This window comes from Ptychodera flava, chromosome 19, assembly GCF_041260155.1.
Source record: "Ptychodera flava strain L36383 chromosome 19, AS_Pfla_20210202, whole genome shotgun sequence".
Lineage (NCBI taxonomy): Eukaryota > Metazoa > Hemichordata > Enteropneusta > Ptychoderidae > Ptychodera > Ptychodera flava.
Window position 1 is genome coordinate 3,833,482 of NC_091946.1, and position 19,926 is coordinate 3,853,407.

The window sequence follows — 19,926 nt, forward strand, 5'->3', positions numbered from 1 at the left end:
ATGAAGGTGCAAAGGAGTTTTTTCATATTCTTTAAATGCTATACCAAAGAACACGACTGTGAGTATTAACATAAGGTATAAGATGTAGCACCATGGGCGGCTTTCATGTTGCCAGACCCATACTACAAATGTACGTGCCCTCGAAGAAACAAATCACGCGGACGTTAGGAAAACTCTGTCTGTCTGTCTGTCTCTGTCTCTCTTTCTCTGTCTCTGTCTCTGTCTGTCTGTCTGTCTGTCTGTCTGTCTGTCTGTCTCTGTCTGTCTGTCTGTCTCTGTCTCTCTGTCTGTCTCTGTCTGTCTGTCTGTCTCTCTCTCTCTCTCTCTCTCTCTCTCTCTCTCTCTCTCTCTCTCTCTCTCTCTCTCCTCTCTCTCTCTCTCTCTCTCTCTCTCTCTCTCTCTCTCTCTCTCTCTCTCTCTCTCTCTCTCTCTCTCTCAGAACAAGGAACGTTGTTGCCATTTTGAATGTGGCTTGTACAGAGCATAGTATGATAGTGTGAGGATATTCTACAACGTTAGTTTCAATCATATTGGTCTCGTTGCAAACTTGTTCACCATAATAACTGAACTTCGAAAACCATAAGTACGGAAGGTACTGAGAATTGTCGACCGTTACACTTCTTCCAGCACACACAGTGATGTATAGGCAGTCTTCCATCTTCACATCAGATTTTCAAAATCACGATCTCTTGAAAATCATGATCGTTTGAAAAGTGGTACGGCGGAACTGGCATTTAAATTACTTGTCTATTTTGGGCTTCACTTTATCAAATATCTTGCAAACCGGCGGAAAAATTGCAATTTCACATTGTGTCAGGACATGCTTGTACGGTTGACTACGTCACTGGACTTCAGTAAAGCGGAAATTCCTGACGCAAAACAAAGAATCTACTTTGGCCTAACTTAAGCGCTTGGGGACAGATATTCGAACTCCCAAACTATACATTTCTTTTCCGATCTATTACTTGTTGGGGCTCATTGTAAAACTCTTGGAGTAAGAATATTGTTAATATCATAGTTTTTCGAAAATCAAAAATTTTAGGGATGGCGGCCATTTTGAATTTCAAGTATCGGTTAAAATGGTAGGTAATTTGTCTCTCTAGTACAAAACTTTGCATTGGTGACCACTGATTTTTATTTTTGATTTGGTAAGAATTTTGCTAAAAGTTTCATTCAGGAAAGTTTGAGCAGCTGTTTGAGTCTTTCAGTTTCGAGGCTCATACTACCTTAAAATAAACCTGAACCATATGGTACATATCTAATGAAGATGTGTGATTCGTTGCATACTATGTGGTCTCTTTTGGTCTAACGGTGGTGAAAAGTTTAAGGTGAGAATTTCTCTAAGGTTTGGTTTTTCTTGGCAGCAGTTACTGGCTGGCCAACGTGTTCACCCCATGCCTGTCACCAACGCGACAGCATGCTAAAGTGTATTTCCTTCGGTTTATTCTGTTTTGATATCTATATGCCCACAGACTTGCAGTATTTCTATTCGATTTGTGAAAAACATCTAGGAACAATGTTCAAGCAATGTATTCTAGTTACTGCTATATAAAGAACATCAAAAGATTTAGTTGTAATTCTATTTTTAACTGAGGAATTGGGCTGCCGGGCATATTAATTGAATTCTATAGACGATACATATTATCATGCAATGGATTGCCATAAGGTACACGGATAAACCATCGTAAAGCTGACAGAAACATGTATCAGTTTCGAAATAAACTCCTGAGATCCAAACGAATCTGAAAGTGTAGTTGCATCTAGATGTAAAAATTAAACGTAAGTACATCTGTTTAAAGACAGATGTTTGACATAGTGCCACGAAACCCCACATATTTTCTGTCATTATTGTGTGTAATACAGAACTAGTAAACGAAATACGTTAAACTTTCTATATGAATAGGTTGATCAAAGGTTGACAACATTATTTATCCACATATTTTAATTATTACAGTCGACTGAATGTCTTATGACCAGGAAAATGATTCGCGTCTTGGACAAAGCAAGACAAAATTGTCGCATATACCCTCTCGTGCCACGTTATTTTTTGTCGTGTCATTTTCCCTATGTTTTAAAAAGGTTGGTTATGTTAGTGCTTGTTTTTATGACATTGAGTAAAGCAAATAACCAAACTCAATAACAAAAGTAGGAACTATTTCATTAATAAGCTAACATTCATACCAAAAATGCGTTTTTGAGCGTTTATGAAAGGCCGTGCTGAAGGATGGCACATCGATTACATTGCACCTCCTTTTTGTTTCGTCGCGTTTTGAGATATATTTGAACAGGATCGTTTCCAGTGTCACCTGATACTTTATAAAGTAAAAAACAAACCTCGTTAAATTTGTACTTTTAAAATGTGACACCAATAGGACGAATAGTGAAGTTGACGAACATGTACAATATTGACAAAGAGATGATAATATATGAAGTGAGAACAACGATTTTATTTGGAACCAAACTGCATGACATTGACAGAAAATATACCGTGTCTGAAACATAATACATCGGACTCTCATATCGAACAAGCGTGGCGAGAATACAACTCAAGGGAGGCCGAACATAACAGAGAAAAAGTTGACGAGTGTTGGCGCTAACTGGCCAAGTGTTGTCGAGTTATGAATTCCTGAACTTTGTCCTATTCACTGACTTAACTGGATTGCGTGTCACTAGCTTTCGATCTAAATTCAGCTGCATTTTTGAGCTAGTAAACATGCAATTTGTTCATATATCAAAATATTTTGACCTTCAGCGCAAAAGTTATTGATCAAATGAAAAATACCAATCAATGACGTCTTTCCAAGGGGGAGGGGTACAGAAGGTCGTTATAGAAAACGTCAACATAATATCCGAGAGGGTCATGGGTAGACCAATACTGAAAACTCGCCTGTGAATAGAAAGTACCCGTCCCTATCACCTGATCACACAAAACTAATCGTGTTGCGCATGTACTTAATTTTTTTATATATCATATTCGAGTCCATATTGCCTACTTAATCCTGATTGGTTGTAAACCTTATGCTGTTATAGTCTATATGTAGTATTAGTAAGTGAAAACAGATACGTCGGTATACTGAAGAGCAGATTTCACTTAGTATATTTTGCATTGCTATGTGGAACCACGGTAAATATAGTGGATTTAGGGAGCGTTCAGTTATTATGGCCGGGGATGGGCCGGCAAATTCTTCTTTCAAGTCAAAATAAGTGAACCCCCCTACCCATTGTACCAAAAAATTGATGACCCCCCCTTTCAAGATGACAAAATTTCATGACCCCCCCCCATTGCTTCAGTAAATTAGCTGCACACACAAACACCTCAGGGGTATGGAGTGATAGAATCCCCCCCAAAAAGAGCTTAGATTTTTTCAAATGACCTTCCTTACAAACTCAAAAGGTGTTAATGCTCAGATTTCCCATTCTGACTTGTTATAATTTTTAAATTACCCCTCAAAGGGGTTGGACAGAAATTACTGGTGGATCGCAATATTTTTGCGCAAGCGTGTGTGTACATATTTTGATATTTGGATTTAATTAAAAATCAGCTGTTGATAATGTTGTATACTTGTGCATATACAAACGTTCATAATAAACATAATTGTATTGATTAGAATACATGTATGATGGTTAAAGGTGCATATTATGTGTACAAGAAATCTGATTATGGAATTTCACTGAAAATGTTCATCCACTATACATGAGAGTCTATGAGGAAAGTATGAATAATTTTTTTCCAATACAAAAATAGGTAAACCCATGTATTTATGTACTCTCGATTATTGATATCAATGTACTTGATTAGATTAGGGTGGTAACAAATGGATGTGTTCGCCAGAAATTGGATTTTGGAATTATACCAAAATGTAGATTCACTGTACATGGAGAGGAAAATATGAATAATTTTTTTCCAATACAAAACTATCAAAATCTGTGTATTTATAGACATTTGATAATTCATTTTAAAGTACTTAGTTAGCCTAGGATGGTTAAAGGTTGATATGTGTGCAAGAAATTAGATTTTGGAATTTCACCGAAATGCTGATTCACTATACACTGGAGTCTATGAGAAAACTAAGAATAATTTTTTTACAATTCTAAACTAAATTAATTTGTGCTTTTATAGGTGTTTGATAATTGATACAAATGTACTTGATTCAAATAGGGTATTTAAAAGTTCAGATGTGGACAACAATTATGATATTGGAATTTCACCTAAAAGTATTATTTAACTTTTCATGGTACTAGTAGTCTCAGTACAGATAACTGTTAAATAATTTCCCTGACAAAACTTGCTATATCTCTAATATGTAAGTAATAGGAATAGTTCATTGCCCTCAGTGCAGTGAGCTTGATTTACAATAAGACAAGCCTCAGAGTTGTCAAGTAAAGATGTTCATGTGACAGATAATTATACTTTTGTTCAGATTTACAGTTGAATAACTTCAGAGAATGAAATCATGCAACGAATCATTTTTATCTCCCAGAATATTTCTGAACACTGAAACTGCTTTTTGACGGGACAGATACTTATGAAAATTAAGTGACCCCCCCCTGAGCTGTTTGAAAAATACATGACCCCCCCCCCTTTGCAGTTTTCAAATTTGAGGTGACCCCCCTGGATTTTGCCGGCCCACCCCCGGCCATAATAACTGAACGCTCCCTTATTTGAATTGTTGTTATCCGTGAGACAGATACAACCTTAAAAGGGCTGATATGTGTAACTTTTCATGGTTGATTTCACTATGTTAGTTTTCAACGTCAACTGTAGTTTCTTGTCCTACTTCCCAAGCATGTTGATATACTCAGTATCAAGCTTGTCAACTCAGCCTGCACATGTACAGACATTACTGTTGTTGTTGATGAGTGAATTCTGGTCCGGATTGGAATTCAAATGTCACCAATAAGGCCACGTTCAAAAAAAATAGTGAGGGACTGGAGGAATTCGGGGGTGGGGATTCGATAATTCTGGATGTAGTCGAGGGGTGACTTGAAAGTTTTGCTCTGCCTATAGGGGGACCTGAAATATTTTGGCTCCCAACATTTTGATGTCATCCAGTGGTTCTAATGTTAGTAATAGTTAGTAATAATTAAACAAATCTAGAACCGTTTTGTCGCATTCAGTCTGTAATCTCGAAAAATTCTAAACAATGTATGAATGCTATTAAAAACAACAAGTTGGCCTTGTAATGAGGCAGGAACTGCAACTGTTGATAATTTTTTCAATATTTCTATGCAATGTATCAAATACAGTTTCTTCATGTCTCTATAGCATGCTGAAAAACACAATATTCAGTTTGTCAACAAAGCCTGTTTGTCTAAATATTGGTGATAATTGAATTATAGTTCAGATAGAAAGTTATTTGTCAATGATACAAATTTACGGTACAGGTATAGGCTGTGTTGGCAAGCTGAATACTGGACAGCTCAACATACTGTAGGGAGTAGAACAAGAATGCAGTTGTATAAACTGAACAAAAATATTGTCAAAATACAAAGGAAATACAGCTTCTGCCCTGCTACTGCCTACGGACAGTGTCACTGTCACTGATGGTATACAGTGACAGTGATAGCTCTGACTCTGATGTAATTGAGGAAGAGTTTGGTCATAGGATGGGACGCTTAAGGTTTCAAGACAAGAAATTGACCATTTTAAACTAACAATTCTCTAGTGTTTAATAAGCTCAGAACCCCTTAAATTGTATATTTTCGGAAAGCCTAGATATAGGCAAACATTTTGGTTACCATAGTGTCACCATTGTTTACATAACTATCACGTGACAGGTAATTTGCATAACCTTTCAAAAATCGGTTTTCCCTATGTTTTGTTTCAATGCTTTGAGATATGTGGCTGAAATTCATGTGAGTGCAAGCTATCTTACAGGTCTTCAAAAACGTGTCTCAGAATTTTTTTAAACCTTCTTAAACAGTTTTTATGCCAGAAAAACTTCCAGAACAGTGAATTTTACCATAGTTGATTTCTTTAAAATTGTGCTCCAAAAAAACTAAGCACGATACAAAAAATCTGAGACACACTTTGCAAGAGCATTGTGACAGCTTGCATTCCAGCAAGTTTGAGTCAGATATTTTGAAGTATTGAGACAAAACATAGGGAAAACCGACTTTTGAAAGGTTATGCAAATTATCTTATCACGTGATAGTTATGTAAACAATGGTGACATTGTGGTTACCGAAGTGTTCCCATATATGTAGGCTTTCAGAAAATGTATACTTTACGGGGGTTCTGAGTTTATTAACCGTTAGAGAATTGTGAGATTAAAAAGGTCACATTTCTTGTCTTGGAACCTTAATTGACAATGAAACATACATGTACATGAACTTGTACACAAGATCAGACCAGAGAGCAACATATAGAAGACTAAGAGACTTAACAGTTACCATGGATTTTTGAATTCTGGCATATGAGAATAATCAAATATTAGAGAAAAAAGATTGGGTCACCATGAATACGATTTGAACTAATTTGGGATAATTGGATGGTGAAGTAATGTCGATTTAATCTACAAATGTAATCTCATCTGCTTTTCTTTTTACATTTCACAATTGTTTTTATGAGTAATTTGTATTATTGCATCATTCAACTATCTGGCACCTAACACTTTGAGAAATTTAAAAAATATGAAAATCCAATTATTCCAAATTAGTTCCAATCGTGTTCATACTTGATCTTATATATATGTACGATGAAGTCACAGTTTTTCTCAAATCACTACATATAAAACCATTCATTTCAAGTACATGCAGTGAATGAAATTTTCACATCTCATCGCACAATAACACAAAAGTAAAACTTTGAACGGTAAAGACTCTAATTTAAATGAAAAAATGTGTGACTAAATGGAATAATTTGTTTTTTACCAAATTTGCCATTATTACACCCAAAATTTCTGAGAGGAAAACATTTATTTGATGGAATATTTTAACTTCCAGTATTGTCAATTTTGTAAAACATTTATAAGTAGCATCTAAGTTGTATATGTCTTGTACTTTCGAAAAAATATTTTTTCGGTAGGTCACTGTGATAAGCTGTTTTACAATTTGGCAAAATGTAGCCAGGAATTCACAATTTGCATACTCTCTCATGATCGTCATTTTGTGTGCTTTTCAGCTAGTGCCATTGATCTGGCCAGAGTTGGATAAAGTCAAGTCGTCTTAGACTGATAAATCCAACAAGTCCGCTGATGCATTTAAAATTGAATCAATTTAAGAACGTGCCCTAGGTATATGGCTCTACCTGCTGATAAGAGGTAGTGTCGAACATCTGGGTGCAGAACTACGCAATACATGTTTATTTTTACTCTGCGTGCATTCCTAATAAATATGCGGCTATATGATACTTTTGGGGGGACTTGAAATTTTTTGAGGGTATTGAGGAAGGGATCTGAAAAAAAAATCCATCGCGATTCCTCCAGCCACCCCCTCACCATTGTTTTGAACGCAGCCTAACAGTGCATTTTACATATAGATGATGTGTTGTAAAGTTAAATAGCTAATGTTACACTTACTGATCCTTAAACATTAACATAAAATAGTCATCATGTGACCTTATGATGTTGGCAATGGGTATTTACAAGGAAAAAAAGCCGTGGACATAATCTCATGACACAACCCAGATTCTCCGTTGTTCTTATGGATGACCTTTCTATTGCCACGTTTTCCTCTTGAGGTGACTTACCGGTACTTAATTAAAGTTACGATTTACGACACATTTCAACTTTATCATTTTTACCTATTCTGAAATGGAACAGACATTAACAGTCACGTTTTCGAACCAAGTATCGCTCTATTAAGGCAGTATGCACCTCGAGGGTGAAAGACTTAAACTTTTTGCTCAAACTTTTTTAAAGGAATATTTCAATCATTCTCTTTCAAAATCAAGAATAAAAATCAGGGTTCACCGTGCAAATTTTGGTACTAGAGAAACAAATTACCCAAGATTTACTGATAGTTGAAATTCAAAATGGCTGCCATCACTGTGTTAACTCTTTGGGAAAAATAAAACTTTCGATTTTTGAAAAACTGAGACGGTAAAAGGTTTTCTTACACCGAGGGCTTTAAAATGAACCGCCACAAGTGGTGGATCAGAAAAGAATTGTAACAGTATGAGAGCCTGAATATCTATCCCCTAGACGCGTTCTACCTTAATTTGATCAATTTCTTATACGTCTAAACTTAACGGTAGCATCCATTTTATGTAGACTACCTTGAATGACGGACTGGGGACCTAACTGATTGCAAATATTACCGAACCGTCGACAGTTGTGATAAGGCGATCAACTGGTCAACAACTTTTTATCATACTTTATAGAAAGTACTACTAGTTTAGCATGAGACATTTTGTCTCTTAATCACTGCCACAACCACCATCATCAAACATAGGGCCAAAGTCCCTGAAGCTACTATAGACATGGATACAAAATTAAGTATTTCCTGACTGTATGAAATTATCTCACTAAGGTCATCCTACGGACAAGTAACTAAATATTAAAGCTGTCTGACCAGCGGTTTTGAAAGAACAAGCAACTCAACAGTTGACAGAGCTCTGTTGAGTTATGTAGAGAATAACCTTTTGTGACACATGTATTGATGAAGAAGGTGGATATCTTTGATTAACATTGAGTTCTGTTTAATAAGTTGAGACTGTACATACTCAGAGAAAGCACACTGAAGAGACAAAGTTTTGAAACTTAAGAAGTTCAAGTCATCAAAAGCATTATAAGGAATCATGTTACACTTTCATTGCACTGTTTACACAGATTGCATAATTGCTATAAATAGCACATGAGGAATCTTTATACAGCCCAGCTTTACCATAAAAACCCTATCACTTTGACCACTCTTTTAATTGACCACTCTATTTTTTTCCTCAAAAAGTAATTTTATTTTATCCTTACCAAGTCAACCATAAATGGAAATTAGAACTTTCTCTTTCTCTATCTCTATCTCTATCTCTATTGACTATTTTGAGCAATTTCTTTTAGATAACATACAGGGCACAATAAATGACGGTTCAGAATATGTCAAAGTTGGGATTCAGGAAAGTTGCCTTTACATGTTTTAATCCTCCAAGATGGTAAGCATTTCACTATGAACTGTCAAAAAAAGTTGAACTTTCTGATAATTCTACACTAAAATTATTTTGGCTTTGATGATTTCCTAATTAATTCAATTATTTAAAATCATATTAATTATTTTTTTCTGGTGAATTGATAGGGTTTATACAGTACAAGAATTACATACAATGTAAGTCAAATTTTGACCAAAAATGACAAAAAAATTCCTTAAAAATACAGATTTGCATATTTCATCACAATTTGAACAAGTCTAAGTTGGGTTACCCCTAGGGACCTGTATACCAAATAACAAAGCTGTCTGACCAGCAGTTATGAAGAAGAAGATTTTTTACCAAAAACACCTTTTTTGGCATTAATTTGCCTATTTACAACAATATCAAAAAATTAAAAAAAATAGTTTCTCAAAATCGTATTTTTCATCTACACAACAAATATCAAATCAGTAAGTACTGCGGTTCTCAAGATATTTGAGTGGACGGACGCCTCACAAACGGACATACATACATACATACATACATACATACATACATACAGACTGACGACGGACGCCGGACGGATACCCATCCCAATAGCTTCTATAGACTATAGTCTATAGTAGCTAACAAGCTGCAGCATTGTTTGTGTCCTCACAGTTTACAATGACTCATTCTTCAATACATATCTGATCTGTAGTTTACATACTGGATTACAGTACTGCTCATAGGTGATACATGTTTATTTTTACTCTGCGTGCATTCCTTGTAAAGCGTAATGCAATAGACCATTGATTGGAGGTAGATCTAAAATTGGAAGTAAAGTCACAAGGGATTCATATCAAAATGTTTTGAGTGAAAGTCACAGCTGGAGATTGGTGTTTTTAGGGTGTCATTCTGAATTCAAAACTATTCCCAATCTCTTTCTGTGTCCCTCCAGTCTTGGCACTATGCCAAATAAGTAAATAAACAAACAAACAAACTAGCAAATAAATACAACAAGTATCAAGGAATGTCTGAAACCCATTGGTTTACAGTTTCAAAGCAACCACTTACACACTATTTGGTTTGCAGAAAATGTGTTATTTTATTTACAAGAATATGGAACACATGATACTGGCTTTGGTTTCTTATGTATGTTATTTGGCCAACAGAGGAGATTAATGAAGCAAACTTGACAAGGGCACTCCTCCAACCTGGATATCCCCTTTTCCAAATATAGTAAATCCTGTGTATAGTGGTTACACAAGTGTCTAAGAAGATTTGACCACTATGCTGAAGGTGCCTCTCTGTGTTGCCGTGGTATTACTTTCTGGGTAGATTGGCACAAATTCTTGAATCATGGAGAAAATAAAGATTTCATTGCACAAATTGGCTTGAAAAATTTTGCAAAAGAATATTACAAAATTTTGAAAATTTGAGCAAATGTTTTTAATTTACTTTTGTTTATAAAATAGTGATGAAATTTAAGCCTTGAGAGGGTTCATGTGATCCAAACAGCATAACTTATTGCGGTTACAATAGAATTTACAGATTGTACCAATCTGTCTACCAGAACTGTGTTCTGCAAAAGTTAAGAAAGAAGACAGTGAATATCTTTGGTTAGACAGTGATTTCTTATTCCAATCTGACCTAAAAACAGTTTGTTTTGTTTGTAGTATAAGGCTAAACCGAGGAAGTAAAAGTTAAAAGCATTGATACCTGTCATACTGAGACACAAATTAAACTTACTGGATTTGTACAAGTATAAGCCCATGCTTGTGTATTAGTCCCTCCACTCATTTCAGAAGATTTTTGAAAATGTTGAACATCCATGTATAAACCCCTACCCTAATTTAACTCAAATAAGGGAAGGTTTAGGAGAGTGTAACGGTCGTTACAATTGGTAAAATTAATTTTCCGATCAAAGAAACTGTGACAGTATCATGAGGAAATGGCATCGTTTTTCCAGTACCTTTATGATTCTGTGACCCTTCGCTCCCCATTACCTAAATAGAGTAGTCCCACTCCAAAGTTGCACCTGCCTTTGTTTATTTTTGTTCACGTCCATGGTTCACAGTTCACACTATGCTTTTGATAGGCATCATACATGACGTCTTTGTCCCAAGTTTACTTTTTATTTAAAGAGATGATTAAATTGGAAACAAATTGTCACTTCTGTATCCAGAAATTGTGTTATCAGTTTGACATGAAAAAGCTATAAAAACACCGTGTTGGTTAAGGATGTACGATCGGTAAAATTAAAAGTAATGTCATTTCTCTAAATTGTCAATTTTTGGATACTCCTTTGTAAGTATTATCAAAATGTGTGATAATATATAGGGGTCACCGTGCTCGTTTGTGAGATAAATGACCATGATTTTGCCATTTGTGAGAAAAAATGCTGAGTCAGCATTTTTTCACCAATGCATTTTCTATGGACGAAATAATTCAATGCTGTATATCTCAAAATTTAGCGCGGTGACCATATAATTTTATTTGATCAGTATTATTTATTTCTCTGGACTGAGCTTTGTGCAAATTTTCATGAAAATGACATTAGTAGAAATTGATTTTCCAGCAAATTTCAATGTAATCCTATGGGAAGTGACAAATTCCACGCGCGCGTACCACTCGTACATCCTTAAGCACGGATATCGTCACTGAGTTTTGCCGTCTTTTGACGATGGTTGTCTATCAGTATCAATGTGATAGTGGAATGCAAGTTCATGAGATTGTGAGACTATAAATCGTGTCCGTTTTTTTTTTGTCCTTTACCATTTCTTTAGATATAAGTTGATTTTTGAAAGTAATTGAAAGTTCGTATAGTGTTCAATAATAACGCATAAATTAACATTAACTAAGCATTTATGGCATATAACATGGGTTGCTGGAGTATAAGCTGCTCAACTAGATTAACCACAGTTTTGTGTTGTTAACAAAGGGCTTATACTCAGACCAGTACAGTAATATTTCACTTGAATTCACAGCAAGCAATAAACTGCAGTTTTTCTGAAAGCATACGGCAGATTGGGTACATATCTCTGTGAACATTACTGTGGTTCTGACAGTTTCAGGCTATGTCATGACTTGTCAAGCAACTTTCAACATTGGAATTTCAAAGAAAATCTGCCACAGTGATGAGAACCTGGCCATTCGCTGATAGCTGTATTTAAAAGATGAAACACAAAGGCTTGTAGATATCTGAAATGTGATCATTTCAAATGTAACATTGCAAATCCTTTCAGAGTTACATGTATATATTGGTGCCACTCTCATTCATTTATTTATTTTCTTTTTTGTGTTGCTTCACTGTTTGATTGTTCGGAAATTATTCCAATGTTTCTAAAGTGGCTATAAGGGAGCCATCTTTGTTTCTCAACAGGCAGTAAAAAGACACCAATTTCACTATAGCATCAGTTCTTCCAGTTCTTGTAATAAGGCATCTTCTGTGGTCAGTTTCTCAAGCTGGTTTTTCTCAAGACTCTTGCCTGATGCTTGCTGCTCCTTCAGTTTTTCAATCTGTTTCAATTTCTAGAGAAACAGAAATGAAGCAATAATGAAAACTACATGAAAACATCAGTAAGCGATGATGAGTCCCAACAGACAGCACACAAAGCTCAGACTTGATACCATATGTAGGCTACAGGGGTTTCCTTGGTGTATACCACTACACATTTCTGTTGACAGGTTTATTTATTCAACAAATCTAAGATTTAGATGTATGGATGTATGACAAAGGCATACTTGACGTTCATTACCCAGAATGCTTTGTCACAGAGTTTATAAAATCATTAATGACTCAATTACTATCAAATGACTGTACACAAAAAGCAATCTATAAGAAAATAAAATCCACTCTCTCAATGGAATTTTGTGACAAACTGATATAGATATTTGAATCACAACAAGGTACAAACTACCCACTCATCAACAGTATACATTACACACACACACAAACACAGACATATAAACTCTTATAATGATGGTATTGGCAAGGTCACATTCTCCTTTCGATGAACAGATTACTGGTGGTAGAATGTTATCTCTTTCGCCATCAGAGTTTGGCCCAAACCAATTGTTATCAATGGTTATTGTGGACCTGTTTAAGGGCAATTGGAGTGAACATGTCAAATACATGTATGAGGGCACTGAGTCTACAATTTTCAATCTGTTCACCCCTGATTTCTTGTAAACAGGTTCATAATCACCAATGATAACAATGAGTTTGGGTGAAACCATGGTGGTGAAGGGGTTAAATGTATTCCAGTACTGAACAGCAGTACTGGTTTAGTTGACGTTCATGTTGTACGGTATTATACACCTTAAAAGTGAAAGACTTAAAAGTTTTGCTCAAAAATTCCTAAATGAAATTTTCAACCAAATTCTTACCACAACAACAATGAAAATTGGGTCACCATGCAAAGTTTGGAACTAGAAAAACACATTACCAAAATTTTGCAATATTTGTAATTCAAAATGGCTGCCATCCCTGTGTTAACTCTATGAGAAAAAGTTAATTTTTGGATTGTCGAAAAAATAAGACAGTGAAAATTTTTCTTTCTCCAAGAGCTTTACAATGAGCCCTAACAAGTGGTAAATCAAGAAAGAATTGTAGAAATTTATGAGTCTGAATATCTGTCCCCGAGGCGTGTCATACCTTAAGTCATATAGAATGTTTGGTGAAGCCATTATTCAAACAGTTTTGTTACAGTACGCACCAAAAAGAGACATGGAAAACCTCCTTACCTTTCTTATACCTTTAATTTTCTTTTCTTTCTCTGGGTCACTCTCTCCAGTATAAGTGTTCTGGACTTGTGGTGCAGCTTCTGCAGGAGCCATCACGTAGGCTGCCATGGCAATAGCATCACGTTTTTCTTGAGATAAACCATCCTGCATTTCAAATCAATGGAAATAAAATGTCAAGGCTGTTTTGAGTCTATGATTAGGAAAAGTTCATTTGACAAACAACATGAGAATAGTGAAGTTCATCTTCGATCATTTTAAGGAAAACGTGCGACTCTGTGAAACAATGGTTATCAACAGCCATGAAGCAAGGAGAACAATGCAATGGATGTGTTGAATTTAGTAAAACTGGCATGCAAGCACTCATTGAAATTGCTTGTTTGTTAAAACATATAGCAACATGAACAAAATGCTAGTTTCAACTTTGAGAATTTAGGATTCATATTGTTGTATCTTTGTTTACTACAAGAAGTCGTATTCCGAGTCCTTTACATGATTTTCAATTTTTAAATTATTCCTATGAATCACTGCTTCTACTTAGCTAATTTGGAAATTTGACTTTGAAATTGTGCAGTGATTATTTTATGGCTTTTGTGGCATTGTTGTTGTGCATATATTTACAGTTTGTTGTTTTCTTCTGGGAGCATGTGGAAATGCTCAGAATTTGTTCTGTCAACACTGTATGTACATGTAATGCCTCTATTATTGTGGACAGTTTGTAAAATCTCAACTCCAAGTCATCAGCAGGGCTCAAAATTAGCGGTGGTCTTGCGTCAAATGACCACCATTTTTCCACGCTTGACCTCCAAATTCTGTAACTGGTGGTCATTTTGACCACCATGAAAAGAATGCCGTATTTCAGCGGTTGCCGGTTTGTCTGATGGCTCGCCTACCACTCGCGCAAATCAAATTCCGCGAGAGCGATTAGCCGCTCGCGCCACGGCTGGGACCCAAGTTTTTGAGACCAAAGGCACACGTCACGTTGTATCCAAAATGTAACATACTCTAATCTCCTCCGATCGACGCCCGAGGCACAGTGTAGCGAATAAAATTATGCTTTCAATATTCAGTTCATTTAACATGAATTACGTTCTCGGCAAGCAATGGAATGGATTGATTTAGGTGCAACAATGTGATACAGTATTACAATAGCACTGTACTTGTCTAGCGATAGCGTATCGGCATTGGGCTTTACACATCAATAGCACCACTACGGTTCGGAATTTACACGTATACAAACAAATGTACAAAGTACAGCCCTTCATTCTTACAAATTCAAACCAACTCCATTTTCTTGGCTGCTATATTCTTTCTTAGAGTTCAAAACTAAACGGTTATCCTGCCGCAGCAAGATTTCAAAGAAAAATATTACGCTATCGAGATCAAACGTGGAGAAAATGTCTATGACATGATGAATGGCATTACGTCGCAACTCGCGGAAACAAAGGCGTAATCTCTCATTAGACAGTTTAGCCTGAGTGACTGCTAGGTCTCTTGGTCCTTTGAAAGCTTAAAATAATTAAGGTTCCAAGACAAGAAATTTGACCTTTTTAATCTAACAATTCTCTAACGGTTAATAAGCTCAGAACCCCTGTAAAGTATACATTTTCTGAAAGCCTAGATATAGGGGAACATTTTGGTAACCACAGTGTCTCCATTGTTTACATAACTATCACGTGACATGGTAATTTGCATAACCTTTCAAAAAACGGTTTTCCCTATGTTTTATCTCAATACTTCAAAATATCTGACTCAAACTTGCTGGAATGCAAGCTGTCACAACGCTCTTCAAAAGTGTGTCTCAGATTTTTTATATCTTGCTTAGTTTTTTGGAGCACAATTTTAAGAAATCAACTACGCTTAAATTCACTGCTCTGGAAGTTTTTCTGGCATAAAAACTGTTGTAGAAGGTTTAAAAAATTCTGAGACACACTTTTGAAGACCCTCAGAACAGCTTGCACTCACACAAATTTCAGCCACATATCTCAAAGCATTGAAACAAAACATAAGGAAAACCGATTTTGAAAGGTTATGCAAATTACCTGTCACGTGATAGTTATGTAAACAATGGTGATATTATGGTAACTAAAATGTTCCCCTATATCTAGGCTTTCCGAAAATATACAATTTACGGGGTTCTGAGCTTCTTAAACACTAGAGAATTGTTGGTTTAAAATGGTAAATTTCTTGTCTTGGAACCTTAAATTGACTCTGAAAAGTTGGACAGACACCCGATAATTCTGAAAAAAAGATCGCGAAACGACCATGAGTTCATTCTACCGTAAAACTTTGAAAGACTTAAATTTTTGCGACATTTTGGCACACAGCACATAGGAGTTCTGTGTGACTGTCGTAAAATGGTACCTATTGAAACAATTGGCAGCCTTTGGCCCTCTTCGCCTTTGAGTGTACACACCGCGGATCGTGTACCTCGACGTGCCTATTATGATAAATTCGTCTTGTTTTGTGGAATGTAAACTTGTGATCACTTCGATATATCGCGGTAACATTATCGGCCAAGTTAACTTTGGTTGAAGACCAACGAGCATGCAGAATGTTTCCGCGGGCCGCAAACGTAAACAAATGAAATATAACTTGACTGTGGACTGCATGCTGGTAGCACGATTCAGTGTAAAATCTAGTTCTGTACGCGTACTCGGCGTAGTTCAAACTATGGAGGTAAAAAATACCTCCATGTTCAAAACCAAACATGTTTAATGATAGCACTGTTGTCTTGGTAGGTTTTTGTCTTAATGCCAATGTATCTAATGTGCATACCATAAGTCTTATAAAAGGCTTGTAAGCTTATGAAAAAATCATGAAAAAGTTACATGTCCTTTTAAAAAGTAGAACTTCATCTATTTGTCCGTGAATGCAACAGAGGCCACATTTCTGCATATTTATTGTTCGAAATATGTTCAAAGTTAGCCAATATGCTATGAACATTTGGTGGGAGAACACTGCTTATCCTGTTTAATAGGTATTATTTTTTTATGCACTGTACAGACATGTACATTTTGGGTACAGCTATGTTCAAAGACTTCCACCATAACATTGACCTCTCTTTTCATGAATACAAAAAGCCTGATAATATGATTCAGTTAAAAAAATATTGACTACCAGTTGCCTTAAAATGACCACCAAATTTAAAATGTGGTGGTCAAAATGTCTACCAGGATAAAATGTAATTTCGAGCCCTGATCAGTAATGATGTAACTAGTGGGAGATTTTGCTGGTTTGTAAAAGAAATCTACAATCTTGCCACCTCTGTAGCTTAGCAAAAAATATCTGACAAACAATCATTTTTTCTATCTGGCCAAAAAGTACCATTACCAATATTAATGTACTGCTATACCTGATTAACAGGAGTCTTGCCAAGGACTCCTGAAACATTTTTATACATTAACCCTTTGAGCAGCAATGTCAATTTTTGTTGTTGCAGTCAACTTTTGGTGGGAAAAGTTATTTGAAGGGTTAATGATCGAAGTGTGACGTCATCTTAATTAATTATTCTAAATTGCCATATTTTGATGCTGATCTTCACATGGCATTTTCTATGTTGCTGAAAATTTTAGCTGAACAGTTTTATCAACAGCACCATCACTGGCCAACACTAAATCCCTTTATTCTAACACTTGAAATGTCTTTGTTTTACTACCATGTGATCTGCTTCCTGTTTAGCCTTAGCTTTGGCTTCTCTCTTCTTTTTGTTCTTCAGAGCAGACTTTGACAGCTGTTCTGTTAAGAGATAATTACAATGAATGTTATAGAGTTCTATAATATATTCTACAACACTCAGTGCACTTTGTAGATTAACTCAATGCCATGTAAGTCAAGGGAACCAATTTTCCATAGACAAATGACCTGATTTTTCTTCCTTTAAGGTAGAATGCGCCACAGATATTTGGACTCTCAAAGATACTCCTTTGGAGTACCCCTTGTTGGGGTTCATTTTGAAGCTTATTGAGTTAAAGTTTTCACAGGCTTATTTTTGCAAAAATCAAAAATTTAATTTTTTACCATACAGTTAATATGGGGAAAGCAGCTATTATGAGTTTCAAATGTCGGTAAATATTGGGTAATTGTTTCTCTAGTAAAAAATTTTGCACAGTGACCTTTGACTTTTATCCTTGCCTTTGAAAGGGAATGCTTTAAATTGTATTTATGGCAAGTTAGGAACCTGTAAACCAAATATTAAACAATCACATGAGCAACCTACATCCTAATATTAAAGCAATCAGACAAGTTGTTTTTGAGAAACGCTTTTAAAGAAAAAGGCAAAAATTGCCCAAAATACAAAACTCCAGATTTCATTGTAATGTCAATATATCACATTGACGTATCCCTAGAGGAACCTGCATAGCAAATGTCCAAGTTATCAGATGTGCACTTTCAGAGAAAGAATTTTTTTTACAAAAAATGGCAAAAAAGTAATTGAATTTTCAGACTTTCCACTACCTTATAATCTGATAACATAGTTACATGTACATGCATTTTAGTCGTTCCCTCTGTAGCACAGAGTAGGAACCTAGAGTGTACTGATTATAGTATGGTCCTTTTCAATCTTGTACTGTAAATTTCAAGGCTGCTCAAACTATAGAGATTACCACTTGTATATGCTAGAAAACAACCCCTCCAACAGGCACTGGGCAGATATGCCCTTGATTTGGGTACAATTCTGATTGTATGGCATGAGCGGCTATGTCATGCATTATACCAAAGTGTCCTTTATAGACATCTCTAGGGCTGTGGGTTGTTGTTGTTGTTGTTGCTATTACACTCACAGAGCTACACAAAGACACTTACCTCCATCTCCTCCTCCTTTGGGTTTCATATTCTGTGGCAGTTCCTCATCCCGTATATGCTGCAGTTGAAAAAACATTAGTGTATAGTGAGTGATAGAACTGTGACAACAAAATACTAGAAACAACAGTGCAGAATGTGATACATCTGATTACAACTGTGGCTGTGTTAATAATATGCATTTTATAATATGCATTTTATGCATTACGTTGGCTGACGCAAAATAAATTTGGACAAATTATATATTTTGCTCTCGTATTTATTCACAGCAACTTATTTAATCAAGTGATTCATTCTATGGGTCATTTCTAGAGCCTTTCATGTGATTTTTATGGTTTAAGTGTATATCACAAATAACAATTTTTAGTATTCGCTGTGCACATTACTCCAAAATCTTGTAGTCAAATGTGAAAACAAATACTATGTATTGTCACATTTATAAATTAATGTACCGGTACATTGTGTCACCAATATTTTTTGTGGTTGAGTACCAAAGTTAGCATGACATTATAAATGTACCGGTAATGTGTGTTTGGCACATGTGAAGAACAGTGGTCAGATCTTTGTCTTTGTAGGAATCCGTTCTTTGCTAGGGTGACTTTCATAGCCAATGTATAGAAACATACCACCTGGGGTTATGTTAAATTGTAATATGATTCAGCATGGAACCAGTCTTTATTCTTGCTGTACCAAGACATATTACCGGTATATTACCATGCCCTGCCCGTCGCATTTTGATTGGTCGAGCTGAACCACGTGACTGACCACAAATACACAGTAATGGTTTGTTTACATGCCCGTGAATATGAATAACAAAATAACAACTCAAAGTATCGTAACTTTACAGCTCAAACGTAAATCATAATCAATCACAAAATAAAATGGAGCACTTGTAGGTCAAGTTGAGATACTTTTTTCTGAAAACATCTCCGGATTTGCCAATTTTTACAGCGCGCACGATAGTGCGTCACGTATTGCTCAGTTTCTGGGGCCCAGTTGTCATTCGCTCCTGAAATTTTCGGAAATTTTGACGGTTTTCTTGGGTTCACTGATAATATAATGGAAACAAGTCATCGTTGATGACACAGTCCCCACTTGTTAATAATGGGTACTTTGATTACATGTCCTCAGAGAGGATAGAGTCCTCTTCATTAATTAGGTCTGTGATAAAAATACTTTGATACAGATGGCGCTCAATGGCCAAGAATGAGTTCCATGGTGATGAAACATAAAACCAATGTAGGCCACCATCCTAAAGTTCATAAAATGAGTCAACTAGGAATTAATCACAGGATGTTGCAAAACATTTTTGCATACAATTCTAACACTTGACAGAT

The 19,926-nt window shown here is 35.8% G+C and overlaps 1 protein-coding gene across 1 annotated transcript in view; it reads right to left on the reverse strand.

Moving 5' to 3' along the window:
* Positions 1 to 11,809: 11,809 nt before the first annotated feature.
* LOC139118415 (eukaryotic translation initiation factor 2A-like) overlaps positions 11,810 to 19,926 on the reverse strand; it is a 33,247-nt gene continuing 25,130 nt past the window's right edge. The window contains exons 15-18 of the mRNA XM_070681714.1: positions 18,593 to 18,650; positions 17,445 to 17,524; positions 13,790 to 13,933; positions 11,810 to 12,574 (exon numbers count right to left, since the gene is read on the reverse strand). Coding sequence (XP_070537815.1) covers positions 12,449 to 12,574; positions 13,790 to 13,933; positions 17,445 to 17,524; positions 18,593 to 18,650 — 408 coding nt within the window. The 3' untranslated portion in view covers positions 11,810 to 12,448. The remainder of the gene's footprint in view (positions 12,575 to 13,789; positions 13,934 to 17,444; positions 17,525 to 18,592; positions 18,651 to 19,926) is intronic.